This window comes from Zalophus californianus, chromosome 8 (genome assembly GCF_009762305.2).
Source record: "Zalophus californianus isolate mZalCal1 chromosome 8, mZalCal1.pri.v2, whole genome shotgun sequence".
Lineage (NCBI taxonomy): Eukaryota > Metazoa > Chordata > Mammalia > Carnivora > Otariidae > Zalophus > Zalophus californianus.
Genome location: NC_045602.1, coordinates 9,000,228 through 9,026,601, shown reverse-complemented (window position 1 = coordinate 9,026,601; position 26,374 = coordinate 9,000,228). Strand labels below are relative to the sequence as shown.

Below are 26,374 nucleotides of genomic sequence, written 5' to 3'. Positions count from 1 at the left end.
AAAGATTATTCTTACTAATCAGTCTAAGGGAAACGTTAGCGCAAGCAGACCCGAACTGGGAGATATATTCTAGTTTCCAAACAACCAGTGTAGAAAAATGAACTGCTGGACCCAAAATCCATTCGTAAAGTTGAGCTGTCCAGAGAGTGCCGAGGGTCGGTGAGCCTGACAGTCTCCGGGTGGTATAGCCAGGGGCCAGGAGCACAGGGGACGCAGCGGCGCACAGCCGTAGACTCTGGGGGGGGGGGGGGGGGGCCAGGCGCCAGGCTTACCGTCCATGGTACAGCAGCCTTCGGGCGGAGGGTGCATCTGGTAGGGATTTGGGGGACAGTTGGGCTCCAGTCCCCCTTCCCCCTCTTCTTCCTCGTCCTCATGGTCTACTCGGCTACCACCTAGAAGTGGCAAAGGGGAGGGAGGAGACAGGCAGAAGCCAAGGGTCAGCAGGTCTCAGCCATTTAATAATTAAGCCATCCCTACAGACACGCTAGGAGTCGGGCATCGTGCCCCTTCTCTGCTCAGAGGGGACAGCTGCGGTCAGAGGACTTTCCCAAGGTCACGGACTCAGGCCCCAAGCCTGGGGAGAGCTGCGGTCAGAGGACTTTCCCAAGGTCACGGACTCAGGCCCCAAGCCTGGCCTCACGACTTCAAATTCAGGTTCCTTCTCTTTCCATCCAGCAGAGCTGCCCGAGTCCGCTCACGCACGAGGGTTCAATACAGACATAACAGGTGGATAAGAATGGCACATGAAGCACTCCAAAAATCTTTCTGCGGGAGGTGCCCCAGATTAAGATATAGACCATTTTACAGAGAGGGACCCAATGACTGGCCCACAGCTCTTCGGTGACCTGCTAAGAAGCACAGCCAGCAGGTTCCCAGGTGCATGTGAGGCCCACGTTCTGCGGCTGATGTTCTGCCATTGACTATCCAGCCTCACTTAGAATACAAAATATAGTGTGAGCTGCCTCTCCCATCATATAAACTCTACGTGTTTATTTATCCCCAAGGGAAGAGTGGATGCATAGACAGGACTAGAAATACGAACACACCCAAATCTGGCACATACACACAGAGCGCCATTCCAGAACAAGGCCAAGCATGTTATGACTTTAGGAAACTTTTTTTTTTTCAAGTCTTGCAGTCGCATTTTTGGAGTCCTGGCAAACATGGAACTGGCCAAAAGAGCCAGGGACTGGCCGTGGACACCCCACTGTCCCCTACTCCTCGAGGCAGTAAAAGAGCATCTTGTCATTCCCCGCAGACTCTTGGCTCCCAGAGAGAGCAGTCCCCGCCCTCGCTCATCTCTGTGACCCAGGCACCCCACAAAATGCTTGTGCAGAGGCAGTGCCCAGGAGACCCACGCCCAGCTGATATGGGCATACACCCTCAGGCCCCGTTTACCCAGCCCTGCTCAGGAAGGGGTTTCATCTAAATGAATTTCCAAGGCTATGGAAGTATCATCCTAACTCCTTTTAATAGACATTTTTGGCCAAAATCCTTCTCAACTTGTCCAGGTTTAAATGTCATTTAGTAACTAGCATGCAACCTTCTTCATGGAATAGGGTCATTACAAGCATCCTTAAATGGGCTGGGCTGGAAGACAGTTTTTCTTCTTTTTTGTTTCTCTGCCTCCTGTTTTAGCGCTCGTTTCTGTGTTCCCATTTCTCCTACCTCCTCTTCCTCGGCTCTCGCACCCTCAGTCCATCCAGTGGGTAAGTGGTTCTAGGTTAATAATGGAATCGTGTGCAGTGGGGAAAGAGAGGGGCTGGGAATCCGGGAACTCAAGCTTCAGTTCTCAAGCTCGCCATTGTCTGTGTGGCCACAGGAAAGTTACTTAACCTCTCTGTGCATCAGATCCTGCATCTTTAAAATGAGGTGGTTCTATAGGGCCACTTTGAGCTGCTATAGTCTATGTGGGGGAATACGGCCCTCAGCATTGCACAGTCTTCCTCATGGGATTTAATCAGTACAGTGGCCAACATTTTAAAGGTGCCCATGAGACAAGAGGCAGAAGAAACTGAACGTTTTAAGCCAGCTCATGCCCGTGACCTTGGGTAGGTCAGAGCGGGAAGTGAAGAACCCTGGTGTCTCGTCTTTCTGAGCCTAGAGTACACCAAGGTGGCAGGAAGACCGTAAAAAGATTACTCAGGAAACACACAAGCGGGGGGAGGTGGGGATAAACTCAGAGCCTCCTTCAGATGCTTTCTTCCTGCCATTAAATGCAGGCATGGAGTGGCTGTAGCCTAAGGGATAGAGTTCCGCCCAGACCCCAGGCGCCAGCTATGCAGCACAGGGCCCCACGGGGGCTGGGACTGTCCTGCGGCCACCTGCGGAGTGGGCGGCACAGAGCACTTGGCTGCACCATGCACTCTCCTCCCGGAGCCGGGGCTCCAGAGGCTGGGAGAGTCTGAGTAAGAAGAAGCGAGAACTCAGAGACCCTGGAGCTCTGAGGGCACACAGGAATGCCTGTCTGCAGTTATTCTGCTAAAGCCAAATGGAAGAAGAATTCAGACTCTCCGAAAGAATGAGAGAGGAGGTTCTTCAGCCTCAGAAAGTCAAAGAAAGAGCTCAGAATCCAGTGGATGAGAAAGCAGACCTCAAAGGTCAGAGGTCTACACCAGACATCCCAGGGCCTTTGATGGGATCAGTCAGGCAGTGGCGAGGGTGGGAGACTTATTACAGCCAGGAGCAGACCAGACCAGACTGCTGGCCAAGGTCGGGGGGGTGGGGGGGGGGGAGGGGCGGCATTACCACTGCGTCAGACAAGACCAACCGGATTGGGAGCTGAGGACCTTCACAGGAAAACACAGACGCCCAGAGATGCTGTCCCCCTTCTTCACTCTGTAGAGCTACATTTTCTTTCCTTTCCACAAGAAGAAACCACATGACATTTTGAGGAGGGTGGGGATGCAAGAATTAACCGCATCTTGTTTAATTAGCTAATACTTATCTCAAAATGCTGGGGTGGGATTTGTTTTGTTTGGTCTTTCTCCAAAAATTAAAAAAAAAAAAACTAGCCCATAAAAGCCTTTTCCCCTGGAAGGAGGTGGGGTAAGGCCTCTAATCCAGGGAACAAAGTCATAAGGCCAACGCTCGGGAACACGGAAGATGTTAACAGACCCAGGGGTGTCTAGGATGCCAGCAGCCTGGCCATAAAAACCATCTTTAATGTAATTGTCTGAGGAAGGACAGCAGTAAGAGACCCTGGCAGACAGACAGACAAAACAAGGTGTGGCCAAGACAAGTCATCGGCGCCAAGTTTTATGACGCAGAATCCACGGGGAGAGCTGTGTGTTCCATTCATGGTGACATCCAGCAAACTAAAAAAAGAGAGTGTTCCCCTTCCCACCAGACCCCTCCTTTGTCCTTCCTGCCCCTCGGGAGGATTTCTCTATTCTGTTCCCGGACGAACAGGAAAAGCTGGAGGGTCTGCTCTGGTTTTCGTACAGGGGGGCTGCACCGATAGCTGGTGGGGCGCCTGCAGCACTCAACACGAGAGGCATGAGACGGGGACGCCTCAAAGCTGTCCCCGGAAAGTGCCACCTGCCCAATGCCCTATCGGCAGGGGAGGGCATCCTAACAAGTCAGAATGTTCGAGATGCAGACTCCCAGGTAGTCCGTAGAGATCTTAGGCAGGAGGAAAAGCTGGCAGGGAACCTCCTAGGGCTTGCTCCTCTCCCCCTTTCTCCCCCCAGGTGAGCACCACACCACCCCCACCCCCGCCTACTTAACCACCTGCTGCCCCCTTTCTATCACAGAGCTGCCAAAGCTAAGGGTGCAACTCCCTGACTCGGGCACTCCTTCAACACTGCAACCTGCAAGCAAACCCATCTCCCAGCGTCCCAAATCATGGGGTTTAATCACTTTAGTGGGTGCAGGTGGAAAGAACTTTGTAGATTTTAAGGTGCCATTCACATGGACTAAGTCATCATTGTCATCATAATTAATTTATCATTAGCAACAAAGCCTTTCAGTACTGAAAGTAGCTAAGGCTGACTGTTTAATGCATACATTTTACACAAGTCTGCCAGCTAGCCAAAAACACAGCCTGTATCCCCCACTCATTTCTCATCTCCTCCCTGTGTTGCAGTGACGCTTCCCCTGCTGGAAAACGTGCGTACTTTCGATACGTACAGAGAATTCTTGGTTTTCCTAATTCATGCTTTTGAGCATGGTCCAGTTTCTCCCAGACCCTCCTCATCCAGCTCTTTTAGGTCCTTACTGTGGCTGTTTGTAAAGTTAACGTTGTATGGACGTTTCAAAGATGGACACAAGGAACTGTGTGTCCCTGCTAGAATAGGGAACTATCAGATTCCACACAAGCAACTCTGTGCCTCATTTTCCCTTATGTGCAACCCTCCCAGCCAGCCATCCCCACACCCTGCCAACACACACACACACACACACACTGACCCACACACATGGTGACTACCCTAATACAGGATCTGTCATACTGCCTGCGTGCCTTCTTAATTGATTTATTTTTGTTTCAAACAATGGTCCTTTTTGCCTTCAGTATCAAAGTGAAGTCTGCAGGGAACTTCCAGTGGAAGGCATAAACTGACCAAAAGTCCCATGGACTGCTGTGGGGTTACTTCTGACATAAAAAACACATGGCTATTAAAGAGACACACTAAAGATTGAAAACACAACCATTTTACTCTCTGGATAGCTAAGTAAATCCTAAAGTTGTCCCCATGCCTGAATATAATTGATTCATTCATTCCTGGCACACGTTCAATTCATAAGGGTTTGTTCTTGGTTTTTTTCAAAGTTTCCGGAGGGCTCTTGTATCTGCAACCACAAAGAGAAACCACCTAGAGACTATTTTGCAAAGATATGGCCATGAATCCTGAGACAGAGAGAAAAAAATATCACCAAGGGCCAAAGCATGTTAAAATTTCTGACTTACCCAAGTGAGAAAGTCAAACCTTCTAATGAGAGCATCAGTAACAACCAGCTCACAACAATCCAACGCAGCCCTCTTCCTTCCCCCTGTTATCCAATGAATAACTGCATTCCTTGTAACTTTATGGCCGAAACTTAGTCTTAGGCAAGGAAAAAGGTAGGTGCACCTTTCTTTTTGCAATAATTCTTTTCTGCTAGACTCTTCCGCACAGAGGGGAGAGGAGCGAGTTCCCCATTCTGTTACAACAGGAGTTGCACCAGACGCAGGACCTACCCCAGAGCATCTCCTACCTTCCAGGGCAGAGAGCTGTGGCTCTGTTTCCAGATAGAGCTGGGAGAAGACCGGCCGGGGCACCAGGCTGCTGGACCGCAGGGATGCCTCAATGGAGTTGTGCAGGACCTCTTCGAAGCGCGTCGTCTTCAGCTGTCCGGCGTAAGAGTTTCCCATCTTCAGAAAGGACGACAGAGGATGCTGTTTAAAATGACATCTCAGCGTCAGCTGAAAAGACTGACGCTGCGCCCAAAGCCCAAAGGCAGACGTGAGCCAGTCACAAGGAGGGAAGGGCCAGGGAAGGGCCGTGGATCGCCCTGCTCGGCCGAAAGGAGAGGGCGGCTCTCAGCACCAGCTAGTGCTGGGCAATGACAGGAAGTTACCGGAGTAACAGCTTTCTCCAATCCAGCACTCAGAAAGCGGAGGCTGACACCTCTTCGCATATTGCACTGGAAACCGGCTCTTTCGTGATCCCTGGTTCCACAGACCGCGCCCCCCCACCCCGCCCCGCCTTTTCCCTGAGGTGGGATCCGGCCCTCAAGAGAGCTCAGACAAATGATGGTTTATTTTCCTTGACTTTACAGAAGAATAGCCTGGCGCCACTTTATGTCTGGGACGGCGGCTCACAATTCCACCATCTCCAGATTGTAGGATTACAAGACCTCCCCACACCTTCTCAGAAGGTAGGCTAGCAGATTTCCCATCACTGCCTTTTCTGCTAAAAGGCCAAAAGTTAACATTCTTCCTTTAAAGTGTTTTTGTAGCTTATTACCATTTCCGTTATTCAAGTAATGTAGAATTACATCTGGAAAACGTGGAAATCTAGAAATTACAGAAGAGGGTGGACAAACAAAAGGAAAAATCACTGATAGTCCCATCCCCCCAAGATAACCACTGTGATTTTTTTTCTGGTAGCAGTTTAAGATACAGTTCACATACCATGCCATTCACCCACTTAAAAGTGCACAACTCAGTGGTTTTTAGTATATTCAGTGCCGTGCAGCCATCACACGTTCAATTTTAGAACATTTTCATCACCCCAAAAAGAAACTTCATACCCTTAAGCTGTCACTCCTTAATCCCCCAACCCCCCCCCCCACCCCCAGCCCCTGGCAACCACTAATTTACTTTCTGCCTTTGTAGATTTGCCGCCTCTGGAAATTTCCTATTAATGGAGTCCTATGATCTATGGTCTTTTGGTGACTGGCTTCTTCCAGATAAGCACAATGCTTTCAAGGTCCTTCTGTGTTGTCATGAGCATCAACACCTCATTCGCACCATGCTAGGGTGATGTATTCTTTCCAGACTTAATTTTCTTCACAACTTGGGGATAGGAGGGAGACGGGAGATTATATTCACATAATTATAATCATTCTATAAATGAAATTTTTGATTCTGCACTTTTCACTGGACATGAACATTTCACTCAAGTCCTCTTACAAATGCTTTTAAAATAACTGTCATGACCGCATCATATTCCGTTGAGTGGAGGTGCAGATCCTTGCTCAGATCTTCTCTCTGATCATACGTGGTAAACCTCTATGTTTAGCACTTCCGAAGGAGCAGCACTTAAATTTATATTCCTAATGTTTTCCATTTATTTTCTATTTCATTAAAGTTAGCTTTCTGTTTCCTCTTGGCTTAATCTGTTGTACTTTTTCCAAACTTCTTAAAATCATCTTTATTTTCCACCTCCTTTAATAATGAAGCTATTTCAGGCTACATACTTTCCTCTGGATGTCTCTTTCACTATGGCACAGAGATTTGGTATAAAGTGTTTTCCTTTTCATTTCTTTTGAGACAGAAATCCCCCTTTTGATTCCCTCCTTAATTGGGTTAATTATCCAGGAATGCATTTTTAATTTCTAAATAGTCAAGATTGAAGGGCAGGAAGTTAGCCTTTTTTTTTTTTTTTTTAAAGTAGGCTCCACACCCAACGTGGAGCCCAAAGCAGGGCTCAAACTCATGACCCTGAGATCAACACCTGAGCTGAAATCAAGAGTGAGACACTTTTTTTTTTCCAGTCTTTTTTTTAATAATTTTTTATTGTTATGTTAATCACCATACATTACATCATTAGTTTTAAGAGTGAGACACTTAACCAACTGAGCCCATCCAGATGCCCTTAGTCTTACTTATTTCTAGTTTGTATTGGGTTATAATCATGACTGTGGTCTTTAGAAACTCAGCTTTTAAAATATGAAGGGTTTCTTTTTGATGGATACCAGATGGATTTTCACAAAGAGCCTACCGATGTCAGAAAAGAGACGTATAAACTCTCTTCAAGGGAGGAAAGGAGATAGATCCTTCAGTACTTCCATATTCTTATGTATTTCTCATCTAGCATACTGCTGATTTTCAAAGTAGCATTTGACTTAAAGAATCCCAGCAGATGCCAGTGCCAACATGACCACAGAGCAGTAGTAGCTGGTGCTACATTACAGTGACGCCCGCGGTCACACCAGCTGTGAGCCCGGCTTCACAAGCCAGCCATCACCTCACACACGCTCTGACTTAAGGCGCACGTAGGAAAGCCTCGTTTGGGCGACAGAGCCATTTCAAGATGGGCCCGCTGGTGCCCTGAGGGAGCTCTGGTTTCCCTCTTGACCGTAAAATGGGCCAAGTAGTCACGTTGTTTCTCTGCCTCTATTGTAAGGAAGGCCCAGCCTTTCCTCTTCCAAATACAAGTAAATGAAAACCATTAAACACTTGCTGCTGGGAGCAATAATCCCTGACCACAGGGCCCCTTCGCCAGCCCCTGCTTCCAGCCTGGGGAAATGAGCCTCCAGAATCAGCCTCGCACAGAGAAGGTGCTGGAGAAAGAGGTCAGCTGCCGGGAGCCCCCAGGAAGCCTGAGCCCCCCCAAACAGCCCAGGTCAGAAGGGGCTCCAGGGTCCTCATGTCTGCCTTTTTCCTTGACCTGATACAATGACCCCTTGACCCCTCAATACACAAATGAGGGGTTACTAGCCACATTTGGGGACCCTTGCATTACTTTTGGTTCAGGGTAGTCTATTTATAAAGTTGCTGCAAATTAGTAACATCACAAATGTCTATTTCTATAGATGTCTGTCTGAAGAGCTTAAGGCACACAGAAAGGAGCTTTAAGTCCATCCTGTTTTACATGGTGTCTCTACAGAATCATGCTCAATGATCAAAAGAAATGATGGAGGCATCCATACCCTACCTTCCCAAGGTCCTGTCCCACACACCTGACAGCTGATTGGCACCCTGAGCCCAGAGGGTTCCACCAGTTACAGGAGACAGTGCCTAATGTGCACGGAACAATAAAGAGGAAGAAAGAACTCGAACATTCACTGCCCAACTACTGTGTGCAAGGTTCTGTGCATGCTCCCTTGCCTAACACGTTTGGAGGTCAGGTGAGCGATATGATAAAGCCCATTCTAAAGATGACAAATTCAAGTCTTGGAGATGATAAGTAACCGGAAGGAACTCCTGTTCAAAGAAAAGAAATCGAATTGGGGTGGGGTGTGGGGAAGAAGGAGCAGTGAGGGAAGGCGAGGAGGGAATGGAGGGAGGGAGGAAGCCCGGGGGAGGGAGAGGAGAAACGCAGAAGGAACCAAGGCACAGAAGAGTCTTCACACTCAAAAAATGGAAAATTGTGCAACCCTAAGCAAACAGCGAAGCTTTAGGATCTATAAGCAAATACAGAGAAAAGGTACCCCACACCCTACCGAATGGTGCATCTGAAATCCTAACAAGGAAACACGGGTAAATAAGGAGGGAGAAGGAGCACTGAGAATCCCATGCAAATCTGTGGCCCTTCTGTTAGTACCTGGGCGGGGCGAGCGCAGCACAACTGACCTGTGTGGCAACTTCCTACCTGCGGAACTCTAGCCTACAGACAAAACCACCTGTCAGGTGAGAGGCTCTGGGAGGGGGAGGGCAGAGCAGACTGAGGTGGAGGCACAGTTGGAGCCCTTGGACGTGTGAGAATCCCGCCCTCACCCTCATCAGAAGGGGAACAGGAGAGCCTAACTCAGGGTCAAACCCGGAAGCTCCAATATCTCCCCCAAGGCCTCACGGAAGGAAGAGAACACCTGTGAAGGCCTGGGGCTGCAGTCTCCCCCTGCTCAGCTCTGACTGCGCCCTCCCTGCGCAGGTCTCTGCCAGCCTCCTGCTACAGCTGTTCTGACCCGTGAGCTGCAGGGATTTCTTCCACACCCTGACACATCATCCCCCACTGCCTGTCTTCCAAGGCTAGTCCACTTCCTCCCGATGCTGGTGCACGATTATCTTCAACCCCAGAACCTGAACCACAAACTCCGCCATAACGCACGGCTGCACGAGACTGGAAAGAGCATGTGTGACCCCAAGCGAAGTGCCTGACTCACTGGGCCTTCGTGTTCTCATCTGTAAAATGGGCACTCCGAAGGGCTGATATGGAGAGTAAAAGAGACAGAGTACGTGGAAAGTGCCCAGCATAGCACCTGGCAGTCAGGGCATGATCGTTAATTTCTGGCGAAATCTGCATATTCACCTGAGAAGAATTTCCAATCATAAATGACAAGTGACACAAAGTGCTACAACGTAGAGGGCGCTGGGGGTAGCCAGGGAGAACCTGGGCCAAGGGGCCGGTACTCAAAGCGGGCCAGAAAGGAAAGGAGGGTATTTTGGTAGGATAGGTTTTGGAAGGATACTGAAGAAAGGGACAGGAGAGGACAAAGGAATGAAAGACCCATAAGGACAAACATACAGACATGCCCCAGAGAAAGGACACGCTTGTCTTTGGGAGCAGTCAATGGCTTATAAGATGGCACTGTGCTAGAGTAAAATCAAACTGAGGGTGAACCCCTACGCTGTTGGCGGGAAGGCAAGCTGGTGCAACCACTCTGGAAAACAGTATGGAGGTCCCTCAAACAGTTGAAAATAGAGCTACCCTATGACCCAGCAATTGCACTACTGGGTATTTACCCCAAGGATACAAATGTAGGGATCCGAAGGGGTACGTGCACCCCGATGTTTATAGCAGCAATGTCCACAATAGCCAAACTGTCGAAAGAGCCAAGATGTCCACCAACAGATGAATGGATCAAGAAGAGGTGGTATATATGCACAGTGGAATATTATGCAGCCATCAAAAGGAATGAGATCTTGCCATTTGCAACGACGTGGATGGAACTGGAGGGTGTTATGCTGAGTGAAATAAGTCAATCAGAGAAAGACATGTATCCTATGACCTCACTGATATGAGGAATTCTTAATCTCAGGAAACAAACTGAGGGTTGCTGGAGTGGTGGGGTGTGGGCGGGACGGGGTGGCTGGGTGATAGACATTGGGGAGGGTATGTGCTATGGTGAGCGCTGTGAATTGTGCAAGACTGTTGTATCACAGATCTGTACCTCTGAAACAAATAATACATACGTTAAAAAAATATAGGAAGATAGTAGGAAGGGAAAAATGAAGGGGGGGAAATCAGAGGGGGAGACGAACCATGAGAGACTATGGACTCTGAGAAACAAACCGAGGGTTCTAGAGAGGAGGGGGGTGGGGGATGGGTTAGCCTGGTGATGGGTATTAAATAATGAGGGCATGTTCTGCATGGAGCACTGGGTATTATACGCAAACAATGAATCATGGAACACTACATCAAAAACTAATGATGTAATGTATGGTGATTAACATAATAAAATAAAATAAAAAAACTGAGGGTGAATATCAGACACTGTTTTAGTAGGTAACAGTCCCTGAAGCTTCGAAGCTAGGGATTTACAGAGATAAAGGTGGTATTTTAGGCAGGTCAATCAGACAGGTGTTTGGGATTAAAACTGAGGGCGTGGTGGATGCAGTTTCAATAGGACCCTTGTATATCTGCTTGTTTTTAAGACTGAAGCACAAAAAGTTGCTTGAAAACTCTATACCTAGGAATGCAGGGGATGCCTGGTGGGCCCATAGGAGATCATCAGATGTGGGCCTATTTCATCAAAGCAACCTCAAATATAGGTCTATGTCAGTACTACACCTCCGCTGGCTTGTCTGACCCCAGAAGCACCTACAAACTTGACCAGACAAAGCAGCCTGATCCCAGGGGAGTTTGGAGTCACCAAGGCCGGCTATCTCAGCAGGCTCTCGATGGCTGGGACATCCAGCGCAAGCCAGTCTCCTCCCGTGGCACCAGTAAATCAAGCTCTGTCCTTTAGAGCATTCCGTTAGAAAGAGCAGCAAGCTCTAGGTTGGGTTGAAGTTCAATTCGAATAAGCGTGGGGCATGCACTTCAAGGAAGATCAAGGATGGTCACAAGCGGAGACCAAGGAGAGAGAGGAGGCTCCGGGGGGGACAGATGGAGTATGTGCGTTAGCTCTACGCCCTCCCAAAGGGCACTCGGAGGACAGGGAGGAATACATGGATATATACACACATGCACAGAGCGAGCAGACAACATCAGACAAGACGGGCCCAAGCAATCTGGAAGATGCAAAGCAGAAGGAGAAGTGGTGATAGATTTTGAAAGAGTAAGAACTAAGGCATCCTCTAGGAAGCAAACCAATTCAAACCACAACTGAAGCCAGAAAAGGCTTAATTAAGAACTGCAGGCAACACAGTGAAAAGTGGGGCTGAAGACCTAGGGGTCCAGTCCCTCCGCACTCTTCCCCACCCCGCCCCCAGCAGCCTCTTCCCTGTCTCCACCGAAGCCTGGAGGCTTTCTTAAGAAAAAATCACAGAGAATCTGGACTCAGGGATATAGCTGACAACCAGGGTGCAGGACTGAAAACAGAGGAACGCATTAGTCTATGCAATGATTGATGAAGTGTCTTCCCCTCTCATTGCTTTTCCCTGTTTGGTTCCCTGAGAAAGCTGACACCCAGGCTCAAGGATGGGCAGACACTGAAAACTGGGGGTACCCCAGTGCCACAGATCCACATCTAACCGCATCCCATGAGGGAGCCCCCTACCAGCTACATCTTATGTATGGCGCCTCTCACAAAACCTTCCTTAACAAGCAGACATCCAAAGATCATCAGCATCACAAAGGCTTTTAACATAAAAGGTGGAGATGAAAAAAAAAAAAACAGATGAAAGAGAGTGCCCAAAAACTGCAAGGGTAACACCCACCATCATTCCCATCCTCGGAGGAATACTGTATCCACAAAACAAGAACAGAACGCTATAAAGGTCAACAAGGAACGTGTCAGGCACAGGCTGCATGGGAACGCTCTGTATCTTCCTCCCAAATTTGCTGCGAACCTAAAACTGCTCTGTAAAAGATACAGTCTTCAAAGAAGAAAATGTAAACCTGCAGAAAACAAAAATGAACTCTTATAAACTGTTTAAATGATAATAGAAAACTTAAACTTTACTGGAAGGGCTAGAAGACAGAGTTGAAGATAAAGACACAAGAGAGGAAAGGTAAGAAAATTAGATCAATCCATGGTCCAACAGCAGTTCCAGGAAAAGAGAACAGGAAAAAGGAGGGAATAATACTCCCAAAGAAATAATCCAAACAAATTTCCAGGACCAAACGACTTAAGTTTCTGGATTTAAATAACCCAAGGGCCCAGCAAAATAAATGAAAAAGGAAATTTTAGAACACCAAGGATAAAGAGAGGATTCCAAAGAAAGATCCAGAAAGAAAAAAATGGCACATTCTCAAGTTGAAAATAATCAGAATGACTCTGGATTTCTCAACAGTGATCCTGGGAAACAATGAAACAATGCCCTCAAAAATTCTGAGGGAAAGTGATGTGCTACCTAGAATTCTATACCCAACTAAAATAACAATCCAAAGTAAGAGTAGAATAAAACCATTTTCAGAAATTCAAGATCTAAAAAACAAAACAACAAAACCATATCCCCCAACTATTCTTTCTGCAGAGAATATTGACAACTCTGAAAACATGAGACCCCAGGACAGGGGATCCAGCGTAAGGAGAGAAAGGGGTTCCAAAGGTGATAAGGACAACAGCTCAGGAAAGGATGTCTCCAAGAAGAAAACAATGTAACAGATCGGACTCTCTGATTTGTTGAACTACACAGAGTTTTGTAAGTTCTATTGGAATATTGAGATGAATTATTAATACGTCCATAAAAATTCAAGTAAACAAAACAAATAGAGACAATTCGTAGCTGCAGGAAAAATAAGATGTACAGGAACTGAAAATTTAAGTTAATTGTAGCTGTAAGTCTATGCTGAATATGGATTCAAGCAAAGTTTGTGATAGAACTATTTCGGAAGGAGGGGGAAAGGGAAGTGGAGTGTGCATGTATGTGTGTCTGGGTATGTGCACCGAAGAGTGTGTTTTGGAGACAGGGGGAAGGAAACGTGAGAAAGCTAAATTCTCATATGCCACAGACAACTAAAAAGATGATCTAGAAATTAACAGCTGCAGCACACGTTATTTATAAATTAAGTGGTAAATTCCAGAAAAGAACTAAAAAACTAAAAAATTAAAAGACAGCTGCCTTTCTAGGTAGCAGGACCTGCAGTAGAAATAGGTATTTTTCATTTTAAAGGTTCTAATTATGACTTTTTAGACTGTGTTCATAGTCACGCTTATTAAAAACTGAAGGTTATGTTTAAAAAATAAATAAAATGCAGGCATAAAAAGACATGCAGAGCCTCAGCAGAAAGGCACCTGAAGGTGGTGGCAGGCGACAGGCCAAGAGCAAAGGCAGGCCAGCCTGCCAAGCACTCCCTCACGATTCTCTCATTTAGTCCTAGCAACAACCCCATCTGGCCATTATTTCTATCCCTACTTTTACTGCTATTTTACAGACGAAGAAACTGAAGCTCAGAAAGGTTGGGAGTCGTGCCTAATGACACACAGCTACTGCCCCTCCTGGAACTGAAAGCCCACCTGCAAAGAACGTCTCCCATGCAAAGCTGCGGGAAGAAGTTTCAATTCGAAGACTAGGACATCTCAGACACCCTGTTTAAGGGTTACAAACCTGTATTACCATTCCCTTCCAGTGCTTTTTCCAGTAGTGACAAGACATTTCCCAATTTCACAGAAAGCTATGGCATTCCTCTAAACTTCTAAAGGACAAAGCCAGGATTGGCCTCGCAGGACGAAGCATGCACACACATCAGAACCTCTGGGAGCCCATAACCTCCTGCAGTTTACTCAGAGAAGGTTCTACCTGTACTCACAGAACCACGTGACCGAGCTTGGAAGGTCCCCATTATAGTTCCTACAGATCTCAGCATTAGATCCACAAGGAGCACAGAAAAAGAAAATAGCAACACTTCTGTTTATATCTATTTTACCTAATAATTTTAATAAGTTTTTGGTATCTGTTTCAGAAATGTAAATAATATATACTATATACTGCGGTCCACATGCACAATTTGTAAATCAACAAACAAACATATACATGGAGAGAGACCCAAGTTTGAATGGAAGAGCAAGAAAACCAGTATTTGTCCAGCAGCTACTGTGCGTTAGCACCTCTGTGACAAAAGGATTATCTTCATTTTGCAGAGGAAGACACGGAGTCTGGGATTTAAAGCATGTGTTGTTATCATCTCTTTATTACTTCCTTTAGCAATGTAAACCCCAAGAACATATTAAAATCCAAATACAACTATCATTTATTAGGGCCACTTTGTGCAGCCCCTTTACTCCACTTATACCTGTCATTTTAGATCCTCTTCACCACAGCTCTAAACTGCACGGAGCACGGTTCTCATTTCACTTTAGGAAACTGAGGCAGGGGGCGATTAAGTGACTTGTCCAAGGTCCCATGCAAAGCAGCAGGAAGAAGTTTCAATTCGAAGAATAGGACATCTCAGACACCCTGTTTAAGGGTTACAAACCTGTATTACCATTCCCTTCCAGTGCTTTTTCCAGTAGTGACAATTTCGGGTAATTTTAGAATGTCCAATAACGGCCCGAAGCAGGAGAGTCTTTGCTTTCAAGAACGTTTTTAAAATTGCTGGGTTTTTCTCACAATGTTCACTTGTCCAGCCAGCTGAAACTTTTGCTTAGGAAAAAAAAAAAAAATCGCCTTAGGCTCTTCCTGAAAGGTGCTTTACCAAAAAGGGGGCGGCCAGGGATAAGAAAATAAAGCCTCTGTAAATGAAAAGCCCCATTTAAAAAGACACATTTCTGGCCAGACAACGGAAACCGGGAGCATTCTAAGAATGTTGCCTAAGACAGGTCTGCAGGAGGGAGGGGGGCAGGCCGACCACCACTCCGAGAGGAAGCAGGCAAAGCGGGGACCTGGACAGTGTCCGCCTCTCTGTCAGCCCGACTGGCCATTCCCTGGAGATTAAAGCAGGAAACTCAGACTCCAGCCCATTCAAAGAAAAATATTCCAGCTCAGCCTCTGCTTGAAAAGTGACTTAGTCTTCTTTCTTTCTTTCTGAATAGAAGATCAAAAGTTTTGCCCAAGAGGCAGAAGAATCCGTTTATCTTAAAAGGCTCACTGACACTTGCTGGGGAATCTGAAGACTTATGTGTCCAGCTGACCTCTGGGCCCACAATTATTCTCCAGTTCCTTTCTGAGCACTTTTCACTTTGCTTTTATCAGTTAAGTAATGGGGCACCTCTGCCTAAACCCAGGGCTCAAATCTGTCAACAGTTAACAGAGTTCACCGAAGATTCTAGAACACCCTTCCTAAGACCACACCCAGCTCCGCGTACCCCTGGGTGCTGCACACGCGTTGTTCCACTCCTTATATAAAGCCACCACGTCTCCAGCTGCACGCTCGTCCAAGCCAGCTCTTCTCCCAAACGCCCAGGACACACATTGTTGGCTCAGTCCCTCTGCACAGAGACGGGAGGCCCACGATGTGCCAAGAACAAGCTCTTCAGTCCTTTGTCATGGTGTCCAGTTAGATCAAAACCAGAGGGACTCTCAGAGAAGGCCTCGCAGCTCCCTTCCAGTTATAATAAGCCTCTCGGTCAAGTTGAACTTTACCAACTTCAAACGAATTTCAAAGTTGGGCCTTGCAAAACATTCATAATCTACCTGCTAGGTGGTTTTTACCACCTATTTAGCATGTACTTTGGAGGAAGACTACCGGGGGCTTAATTCATAGTTAGGCTATTTTCAAGCTGCGTGGCCTTGGACAAGTTACCTAACCTCTCTGAACCATCCCTCCCTCATTTGTAACAGGAGGCTAAGCATTACCTTTCGGAGTTGTAGAGAGAGCCAAATCAACTAACATATGGAGGGCGGTTATTAATTATTCTATTCCATTCTAAATATCTATTAACACAGATATTAATACACTCTAGTTTCTTCTCTAAATTTGGAATTAACTGCTCATAATTCCAATTTCTAGATGCTAACCAGAGACTCTTGACTTAATTTCCACTCCAGCAGAAATCATTCAACTTCTGGCACCGACTGAAATGTGCCAACCCAAGCAGAGACTTGATTTCTACGTCGCAAAGCCTGAAGCTCCTGGACAGCGGGAACAATTCTAGTCACCTCTTCATTTCCCCGGGCCACCGCAGGGCCCCAGAAAATACTTCCTAGAGGGAGGGAGCGGGGAAGGGGAGGTTACAGGGAGGACGCGATGAAAATGGAGCGCAGTCCTGCCTGAAAGCATTCGGGTGCTGGATGAAAACGCCAGCTCTACCAAGTAAACAAGGCTGAGGTTTTAATTTGGGCCCCCGGGGATGCCGTTGCTGCCACAGTTCCAGAAAGCCTATTCGCTCCTGCCCCCCCTACCACGGGATGCGGTGCATCACCTGAACTGACCTCGCTGTACCCTATTCCAAGCAGGGTCAGAAGGAAGCCCTCTCCGCTGAACATCAAAGTACAAGACGTGCACTTTTGTTCTTTTGTTCTGTTTGTGCTTCGTCTTCCTGCAGCTTCCACTTAAGCCAAACGCGTGACTCCCTCTTCTGTCCCCCACCCCCACCCCCGGGACTTTGCTGCTGCCCCCACTAGGCTCCGGGGGGTTTTTCCCCCTAAGAACACAGAGTGCGCGTCTCCCACCTCCTAGGGGGTTTGAACTGCTGGAGACAGCAACCGAGTCCAGAGCAGTTTCTTACAGAGAGCAGATCTGGCAGACAAATGGCTGTTGACTCGGCTAATCGTCCCAGGCTGTTGGAGAGCCTCCGACCTCCACCCAGGCCACCACGCCAAGCTCCAAGAGAAGACACAGCTGAAGGCCTCCTGGGGCTCAGCCCCAACTTGAGACAGCTGGGTCTGTAAATCGACAACTTCTGGCCCGTCCTATGCCTCCTCTGTGAAAAAGTGAACTTTCCCCTTCCAGGATCATGGTTTAGCCTCAAAATGAAAGGCTTAAATAGTCTAATTTGGATATATAGCAGAAATACTTCCTTCCCACTTGGAGCTAAGGGTGAAGGTGAACCAGACAGGGTCCCTGACCTGAACACACTCCCAGTTGTGTAGGAAAAGCAGGTAAACACTACGGCGCAAAGTACAGGGTGGTGGTTGCCTTGGCGAGGACACAGGCAAGGAGGGGGCTCGGAAGGAGACGGAAGAGCGTAGAAGTTTCTATCTCAGGTCAATCTCAGAGGGCCTCCTCAAAAAGCTGAATCAGGAAGGCTGAGCATCGGTTTGCTGCAAAGAAGAAAGGGCATTCTGCGTGGAAGGCGGACAATGCACCAAGGCTTGGCCCAGTGGGACCTAGTCGTTGACTGGGGAAGGCAGGTCCTTCCAGATGCTGGCGCAGATCTGGATGGTCGTGGTGGATCAGGGGAGGAGGGTGGCGAGGGGCCAGTTCAGACTATGCCCTGCCGACATGTTTAGAATCAGCCCTGAAGAACCAGGAAGAGGACTCTCCACAGACCTGCACAGGCTGCACTTCAGAGATCACGGAGCCTTCCTCAGGAAGGTCTATAGGACAATCCTGCAGTACACTGCAACTCAGACTGGCCCCCCGTGGAGGATGCAGGATGAGGGAGGCGGGCCGACTTCAATGCAGAAAACAGGAGCTTGGTGAGCCCAGCGCTCAGGATCCTCCAGCCATGCTGTGACCGGCCGCCTGTTCCCTCACGAACACCTGCTGGGCCCCTCCCATGAGCAGAGGCTCCTTGGTCTGGTACCCACTTGTCTGTGTCCTCTGTCTCTCATCCTCAACTAGAGAAGTGACCGTGGCAGAGAAGAACGAGGCCGTGCTCTGGAGTTCAAGGCCTCAAGAGAGAAAACCCTTCCACAGCTGCCTGCCAGGCCCCTCTCTCCTTCCCTTTCGCCACCTGCCTCCAACTCCGAATCACACCCACAACACACCTGCAGACCTCAGACGCTCTGGCCTCGGCTTCCCCGTCCTTGCAGGTGACGGCCTTCCCCTTGAATCCTGCGGCCCTTTCGGGGCCTCACGGGAAGGGGTGAGACATGCCCCAGCGGGCCACAGCGACACGGGGCCCCACCCCAAAGTCGCACCAGCACCCCCCCAAACTCCAGCTCCAATCTGAGCCGCCACAAATCCCTGTTCCTTCCTCCCCCAACCTCTCCACAGCAAAACTTAAGAATCCTTTAGCCACCATACAACCATGGGGACCTTTCCGGTGAGTCCAAAGTTTCACACACACACAAAAAAAACAAAACAACAAAAACTAAGCGCAGCCCTCTCCAGCCGGTGTTTTCAGCCTCATTCTGTAATTTCCACAGGCGCGCTGGGGCCCTCCCCCGTGAAGAATGGGGGTGTAGGAACAGTGCGCCCTGAATATATGATATGGCCATAAACGCATTCAGACGGCAGAATGGTCTCCTATAAACTCTTTGACAGTCCTCCGGGCAGGAAATGGCATTCTAATGTAGATTTCTCCGATTTTCCCTGGAGGAACTCATAAACTCCACAGGTGCTGTTTAAGGAAGAAAAGCCGGGCGAGGGGCTGACTTCTGTCTAATCCTCTGGCTCTCCATCTGAGGCTGTCCTCCCCACGGTGCCTGACCACCAAGATGCCACGAAGACATCTGTTCGCGACGCGGGAGCACTTCATCCGTCCTAAGCTCTCTCCCCTGGAATTCCAAAGCAGTGGGGTGGCCCCTCCAGCTGGGGGAGAAGCACCTTCAGAAGAAAGCCAGGGAAGATTTTCAGGAAAGAAGAGACTACTGAGAAACTCTTCTCCAGAAACAACCAGGCAGGATCCAGAAAGGGTTGTAGATCTCCTTAGCATATCACTCATAATTATACTCACTGCTGCTTTTGTGTCCACCCTGTGCGGAACTAATTATTCACAACCCCTCTAGATACCATGGCAAACAATAAAAATAAGGAGACTAATTCATCCGGTGGACTTCAGCGGTGCATTGCTCCCTGGCACTTTCCTGAAAGCTAATGCTCTGCCACTGTTCTCCTTGACACAGACCAATGCTGTCTTTATAATAAGCAAAAAGCCAACACAAATCTTTCCAACCCCCATAGTGGGTGCTCCACTCCCAAAGTCAAATGCACCGTACCTTACAAAAAAGCTGGTCATTTCAGGCAGCCCATAAACAAACCAGCCAAGAGCAGGCTCAACTCGGCAAAGTGGGAGCGCCTTCAGAGGCTGCTGCCTCCCCAGGGCTGTGCCTTTGATCGCGTGGGGAGCCCTTAATGCCCCTGAGAGCAGGGCTCGGTCAGCCTGACACCCTGGCTCCCCGGCCCCAGCCCAGAAAAGCAGAGGCAGTCAAGCCAGCCAAGGGAAGGGTTTCAAAGCCAGTATCTGCTCCCGGGGCTACAACAACAACTAGGGAAAAAAAAAAAAAAAAAAAACTTCAGCTGCAGACCTTCCGAGTCGAGCTCCATCTGCCCCGGGCTCCCACTGGGTCAGATGGCAAATGCCAGGGTTCTCTGTCTTCTTAGCGCTGAAATGTTTTGCTGGGTCAGAGTGCTCTCCACGCAGGTACATACCAATCTGTCAGTCTAACCGCCAGCAGTCAAACCGACTCTTTTTAAACATGAAAGTTTTGTACTTGGAGTGGAACCGCGTACTCTTGCACAGAGAACAAAGGGTCAGGAGAGGAGCACGGGCTTTGCCACGGGGAGCTGGCCCTCCAGTTCGCTGCAGGTGCCGCGCTGACCCCAGGAAGCACGCGCCCCTGAACAGAATCTCCGCGAACACCAGGAACATACCCCACCAGGGAAACCTCCCCAGAGAGCCACAGATGCACATCCTTAAACTTCTTTTATTTAAATCATTTCCACTATGGAAATCAAGAAAAACCAGCTCTTGGCCAGAGCTTCCTACACAATCCTGTTGTAACTGACTCTAAAGTCCAGGAATCCCGATCAAATCCTAATTGAAAAAGAAAAGGAGGGGCGCCTGGGTGGCTCAGTCGGTTAAGTCTGCCTTCGGCTCAGGTCATGGTCCCAGGGTCCTGGGCTCGAGCCCCACATCGGGCTCCCGGCTCGGCGGGGAGCCTGCTTCTCCCTCTCCTCCTGCTGCTCCCCCTGCTTGTGCTCTCTAGCCCCGCCAAATAAATAAAATCTTTAAAAAAGAAAAAGGAATGGGAGCTCACTTTATTTGTGCTAAATACCTTTAATGCTTATTTCTAGCTTCTTGTCAGTATCTTTTATCGGCCCCACAAAGATGACTTGGATATGACCAGGGGTTTTCATGTCATCTACCTTTTGTGACAAAGGCCAAAGTGCTAGATTATTCTTGTTAGTGCTCCAGTCAGCAAAAAGAGTTCTCAGCTGTTTCTAGGCCCAGTTCCCAAAAGTACCAGGAGCTCCAGGGTGGAAGGAAGAACCCCACACCGCAGAGCTATTCCTTCCCCAGCTGAGCAGTGTCTCCCTAGAAAGGGCCAGAGGAGACCCCACTCATCCTAGACCTTCCCAGCAAGGGTAGGGGCAGCGCCCCCTGGTGGTTCTGCTTGAGCGAGGCTCCGGGAGTCCAAGCAAACTCCTGGCACCCAGGGCTTTGTCCATTTGGAGAGGCCGGCGGGTTTGCGAAGGACCCACGGGGCCGGCGACCACACACAGAGTGCCTGCTGCAGTGTCCGCCACACAGAGCACAGTCTGGAATGGCGGGATATCGGATGCTTCAGGAATGAACAAGAAAGGGATGCTCAATGCACTCTCCAATACCCACATGCACAAAAGCTATGTGCATGTAGAGTTTTTAAATGATGCAGATGTACGTGGGATATAACACGCAGCAACAAAAAGATTTTAAATTGTTATATATATGTACACATTTTTACGTAATATATATTATATGTTATACGTATTTGTATTTATATATTAGTAACATTGTGTTATTATGTTAACATATTAAACAATATTATATAACATATATCATGTGTTACTATATATTACATATAACATGATACACTATACATTACATACAATTTACATATTACATTTATGTTTATATATTGAAAAATGTCTACAGTGATTGCCTCTAAATGAAAGAATTCAAGATTTTTGTGATGCTTCTTTAAGCTTTCCTATAATGTTTTAACTTTATAAACTGTATTAAGTTGTCATCATCCTGAGGAGAAAAGTAGCCAAGAAAAATGTGTCTTCGTTAGGTCTGATTTCCAATGCCTTTGAATTGACTATGCTTTTCTGTTACCGTCAAAATAGGCTTTTGACGTGAAAAGGCACTGAGATATGTAACGAGGAAAGAGCTCAAAACATCGGCTCCGTAAGGATGTTTCTGGTGTGAGTCTCCCTTCTGAACAGAGCTCTGCAAATCCCATAGATCTCAATGCCAACATTATCTCCCTGCCATAAACCCCTTCCTTCTGTTCCACCTCAAATGCTATTCTCCCCCAGCCAAATCCCCTGCACATGAACTATGATGAGCATAGATGTATTCACCACACCCGGCCGCCAACACTGACATCTGAGACTGTGAAGTGTTGGCTATATTTTTCTTTCTGACCACAAAGGCTAGATGCGATAACTTTCAAAAAGCAGAAGAGCCTTCACCTGTCCAACAAAGTGCCCTGGAGGGCATGATAACACCATTAACAAATAAATAGGCCTCGGCTCTTACAAAAGGTTTCCCTGAGAGTTTTTCCCGTCGCTTTAGATCTGCTTTACAAACTGTGAAGTGTTGGTACGGCTGCCGCTGCCAAACACTGACTGCTCAGTTCCTGCAGTCTCCCTGCCTTGTCATGCCTCCCCGTCCTTTGTGCATACTTTCCATCTGCCTGGAAAGCCCTTGTCCCTCATTTGTGATATGAACTCCTACTCATCCTTCAAAACCCAGTTCTGGCATCTCTTCTATTGTGTGGTGGCCCTGACCTCCCTGAACAGACCTGAGCACTACACTTACTTTGTTTAGGTTTAACAAACTTCCAGAAGCCAGACTAGAGAGACAGAACTTGTGGGCTGATGCCGAAGAAGGGTACTGCGGTATGATGCATACCCGGGGGGAAGCCGAATGGTCCTACAAAAAATCAGAGACTTGGTACTCTGGCATGTGTTAAGTGGAGAAGCAATGCCGAAAATAGGAAGCTTCTTTGAAATACTGTCTACAGAGCTCTTGGTCCCCCCCACTCCCACCCTATGGCCACCTGCAGGATGCCAGCACACAGGCATTCACCCCCCACCCAGCAAAACACCCCACGGTTCCTCCTGACATAAACTGAATCAACTGAGGAGACCTAGGCCCACTAGTATAGACACAGTCTTGCATTTAGAAACCTCCAGAATACCAGCTGATTCTGTCCTGGGCACCCAAAAAGCAACACCTGCCAGGCTACAAGCTCCCCCCAGAGGACACAAGGCTCCCAGTCGACCTTCTCTCTCATTCTTACACACACATTTTGAAAATCCAAGGGTCACAGCATCTGAAGAAGGACTCAAGCATGAAAAGAATATCCAGGAGAAGAAAAGACACTAAAGCAGTCAGAGAAAAACCAGGGATACAAAGAGAATTTAAAAAAACAAAACAAAACAAAAAAAGATTTTATTATCCTCTGAGAGACTGGAGGGCCATGCTTTGTCACCAGCCCATTCAACAAGAGACCCAAAAATTACGGAGAAGGAGCCCTTCGAGGTGACCCAGGCCGTCCCCTGGTTTTGGAGCTGAGGGATGGTCTTGGGCCATTCGGGCCACTATTAACAAAAATATCACACACAGAGGGGCTTCAACAGAAAGCATTTCTTTCTCATAGTTCTGGAGGCTGGAAGTCCAAGATCAAGGTGCCCACAGATTCGGTGACCATGAGGAAGGGCTCCCTGGTTCCGTCTTCTTGTTGTGTCCTCACGTGGAGGAAGGGGCAAGGGAGCTCTCTGGGGGTCTCTTGTAAGGGCGCTAATCCTATTCACGAGCCCCCCACCAGGACCTGATTACCTCCCAAAGGCCCCACCTCCTAACCCCATCACACTGGGGCTTAGCCTTCAACATATGAGTTCGGGGAGGACACGAACATGCAGTCTGTAGCAGGGACTTACGGCTACTGAGTGGACAGGCTGGGGATGTGAAAGCCACACATTTCCACGTGAACGAGTTTTAGACATTCTGTTATGCTGTTCCTATATACAGTCAGTTCTGCTGTCACACTTGTTCCTAAACTGCAAATTCATACTAACAGATTGATGTATTACAGAACAACTTGAACACTCTGTGAATTTTCTGTGGGCCTAGGAGTGATTTCTTGTGCAAGAAACACTATGGTGAGTGCAGAAGAATGGTGCCCAGCTAAACTGAGCTGCTTAGCAATTCACAGAATGCACATCCTTCAAATATCTACCAGCTACCTCCATCACCACGTGCATGCTGAGGCACGCCCATCCACATCTGATGCTAGAACTTTCCATACGATTCCACACCTCCCTCCTTCCCCTACTTCATAATAACTCACAAGCTGCAACGCTTCCAACGCCCACTTCCAAACACAAAGCTTCAATTCGTTTATCTTGCACTTCACAGTAAAGTTCCATATTTATGGCAGTATTTATGTACTTCTTAACCATTTTGCATGTGTAAAACCATGCTTTCCTTTTCTAAGAAGACTGTATCTTTCTTTCTCCAGTGTGTCATTGATGAAGTTTCTGAGGACGTGCCTGTAACCCCGATTTTCCCATAAGCCCTGTGGTTCTTACCGTGCAATTTTGCACGATGCTGTGATTTTTAGGAACACGTATGTCTCATTATAGCAGAATAGACTATAATGTATTACTATATTTCTGCACACAAACTACTTTCTGGAGTTTCTCTGATCCTTGAACAAAGACACAAAGAGCATGGAGTGCTGATTCTGGTTTGGAAAATGTGGTCGCCACCATGAATCACACGCCAGTCACTCCTAGTGGGTTATTTCTGGTGACCCCAAAACTTTCATCTCCTGCTTGGCCTTCTCCCCGCACTGACTGAGCCAGACTCTCTTCCTGGGATAAGGCCATTTGTTGGGTTTTGTTAGCATAAAAGAAACCTGCATAACATCCGTTTTTTCCTTCCAGCAAATAACAAAATAAAATCCAAGCATAAATAATGAAATCTCCATCCCTTGCTTTTGTTTACCAGAAAGTAGCTACGCCTCAGGGAAGTTGTAAGCTCGCACCTGGATTCCCAGGCAGCTGCTCACCCATCTGTTAGCTGTGTGACCTTGGGCAGACTCCTTGACTCTCTGAGTTCTGGTTTCCTCTGTCAGGAGCCCGAGATAACAAGGCTTACTTCAAAGGAGTTTTGTGAGGATCAAATAAGATAATGGAGTATTTAGCACAGTGGCTGGCACTTAAGTGTTTTTCCATTTATCTTTTTTTTTTTTAATTTTTTTTAGGACTAGTCAAGCTGATGTCCTCGCTGGTCACAAAGCTATTCCCTCATCTGCGTCTTATGTGATTTGCCTACATTGAAATCCCCTTCCCTCCCCGACGTCACCTCTGATTTGGAGCTTGAAAATCGCAAAAAGGAATAACCAAAAGGTACAAAGCCTCTGAACTTTTGGAACCAGCTCTTCCGGCTCATGGTGGCCAAGTTCTCTCCTTTTGCCTCTCCCTTCCATCAATTAGCTTGGGGTTGTCAGTTACTCATTTACTTGACATCCACTAAGTGCCTCGTAGGCACTGGATAGTTGAGGGATTACACTTCAGAGAGACTCCGTTTTCTCAGCAAAATGAGGATAATAATACCTATTATCATAAGGTTGTTGGAAGGCTTAAATGACCCCAGGACTGGAAAGCACCTTTTCACTGCCTGGCACATAGTAGGTGCTCAACAAAGAGCTGAGTTTTTATTGGGCATCACGGTGATGAAAATGACGAAGGACAGCCCTGCTGTCAGGGAGCTTCGACTCCGAGGAAGATAAAGACCCCCCCTTTTGTTGCACTAGCACAGACCAGCAGCTCCTATGCTGGTCCAGAAGGTCTGCAGACCTCTCTCCTCCTACAGACCCAAACTTGCTTGAGCAAACATTTCATTGGCTATGGAACAATGACTCTGATTATGCACGCATAGGACTGAAAAGGCAGCAAGCTTGCTTAAGGATGATTCATCACTGTCTGCTGCAGTAATTAGAAGTATTTTGGTTGGTTCTAGGTCAGAATGACCCAGTTATTGTACTTTTTTTTCACTGCAAAAGTCTGTGGTGAACCTAAAACAACAACAACCAAGGCTTAGGAAAAGATAACTGCTCTGTGGCTTTTGCTCAGACGAAGGACAATACTGGCCCCGCTCCTCAGAAGCAAGCTCTAATCATGGAAGCCGCTCATGCTCAGTCTTGGATTTTATCAGAACTAAGTATAATTTTCATGGACCCCCTCTCAACTGGAACTCCTAGAACCTGTTTCTCCAGAACCAAGTATGAAATAAATACCAAGAAGTGTTTATTGAAGAAGTGCTCCTATGGGTAGGTTAACTTTCCAAAAGTAAGGAAGAAGAGAAGTTATGACCCAAAATATGTGAGATTTGCTAAACTCTCCAGGAATAAACAAACATTTTCTACTTGCTTCTTGTTAATGTTGACTCATTGGCAAGGAGAGTTTCTGCATATGTAATACAACATACTTAAGGGCCCCAAAGGAGCACGAATAATAGAAGACAGAGAAAACATACATAAGGATAGAAAGCTATTACCACTCACATCCTTAGCACCTAATACAATTGTAATTTCTTTAAATGCACAGAAAAAAGACTGGAAGGAAATTACATGAAAATTTTAAGTGTGGACGTCTGGGGAAATGGAATTATGGACAAATGTTTTCTTAAAAATATATAGAAAATTAGGAAGATTTTATTTATTTATTTGAAGAGAGAGAGAGATCATGAGCAGTGGGAAGGGGCAGAATGAGAGGGAGAAGCTTCTGTGAATATTAATATCTCGCTTTTACCTTATAGTTTTCGCACCTGCCTTACAATATATTCTAGATTCTCC

The 26,374-nt window shown here is 47.3% G+C and overlaps 1 protein-coding gene across 2 annotated transcripts in view; it reads right to left on the bottom strand.

Annotated features, from left to right (window-relative positions):
- GREB1 (growth regulating estrogen receptor binding 1) overlaps positions 1-5,353 on the bottom strand; it is a 71,314-nt gene extending 65,961 nt beyond the window's left edge. For both annotated transcript variants that reach the window (XM_027620532.2, XM_027620533.2), the window contains exons 1-2: positions 5,197-5,353; positions 273-392 (exon numbers count right to left, since the gene is read on the bottom strand). In XM_027620532.2, coding sequence (XP_027476333.1) covers positions 273-392; positions 5,197-5,353 — 277 coding nt within the window. The remainder of the gene's footprint in view (positions 1-272; positions 393-5,196) is intronic.
- Positions 5,354-26,374: the final 21,021 nt, after the last annotated feature.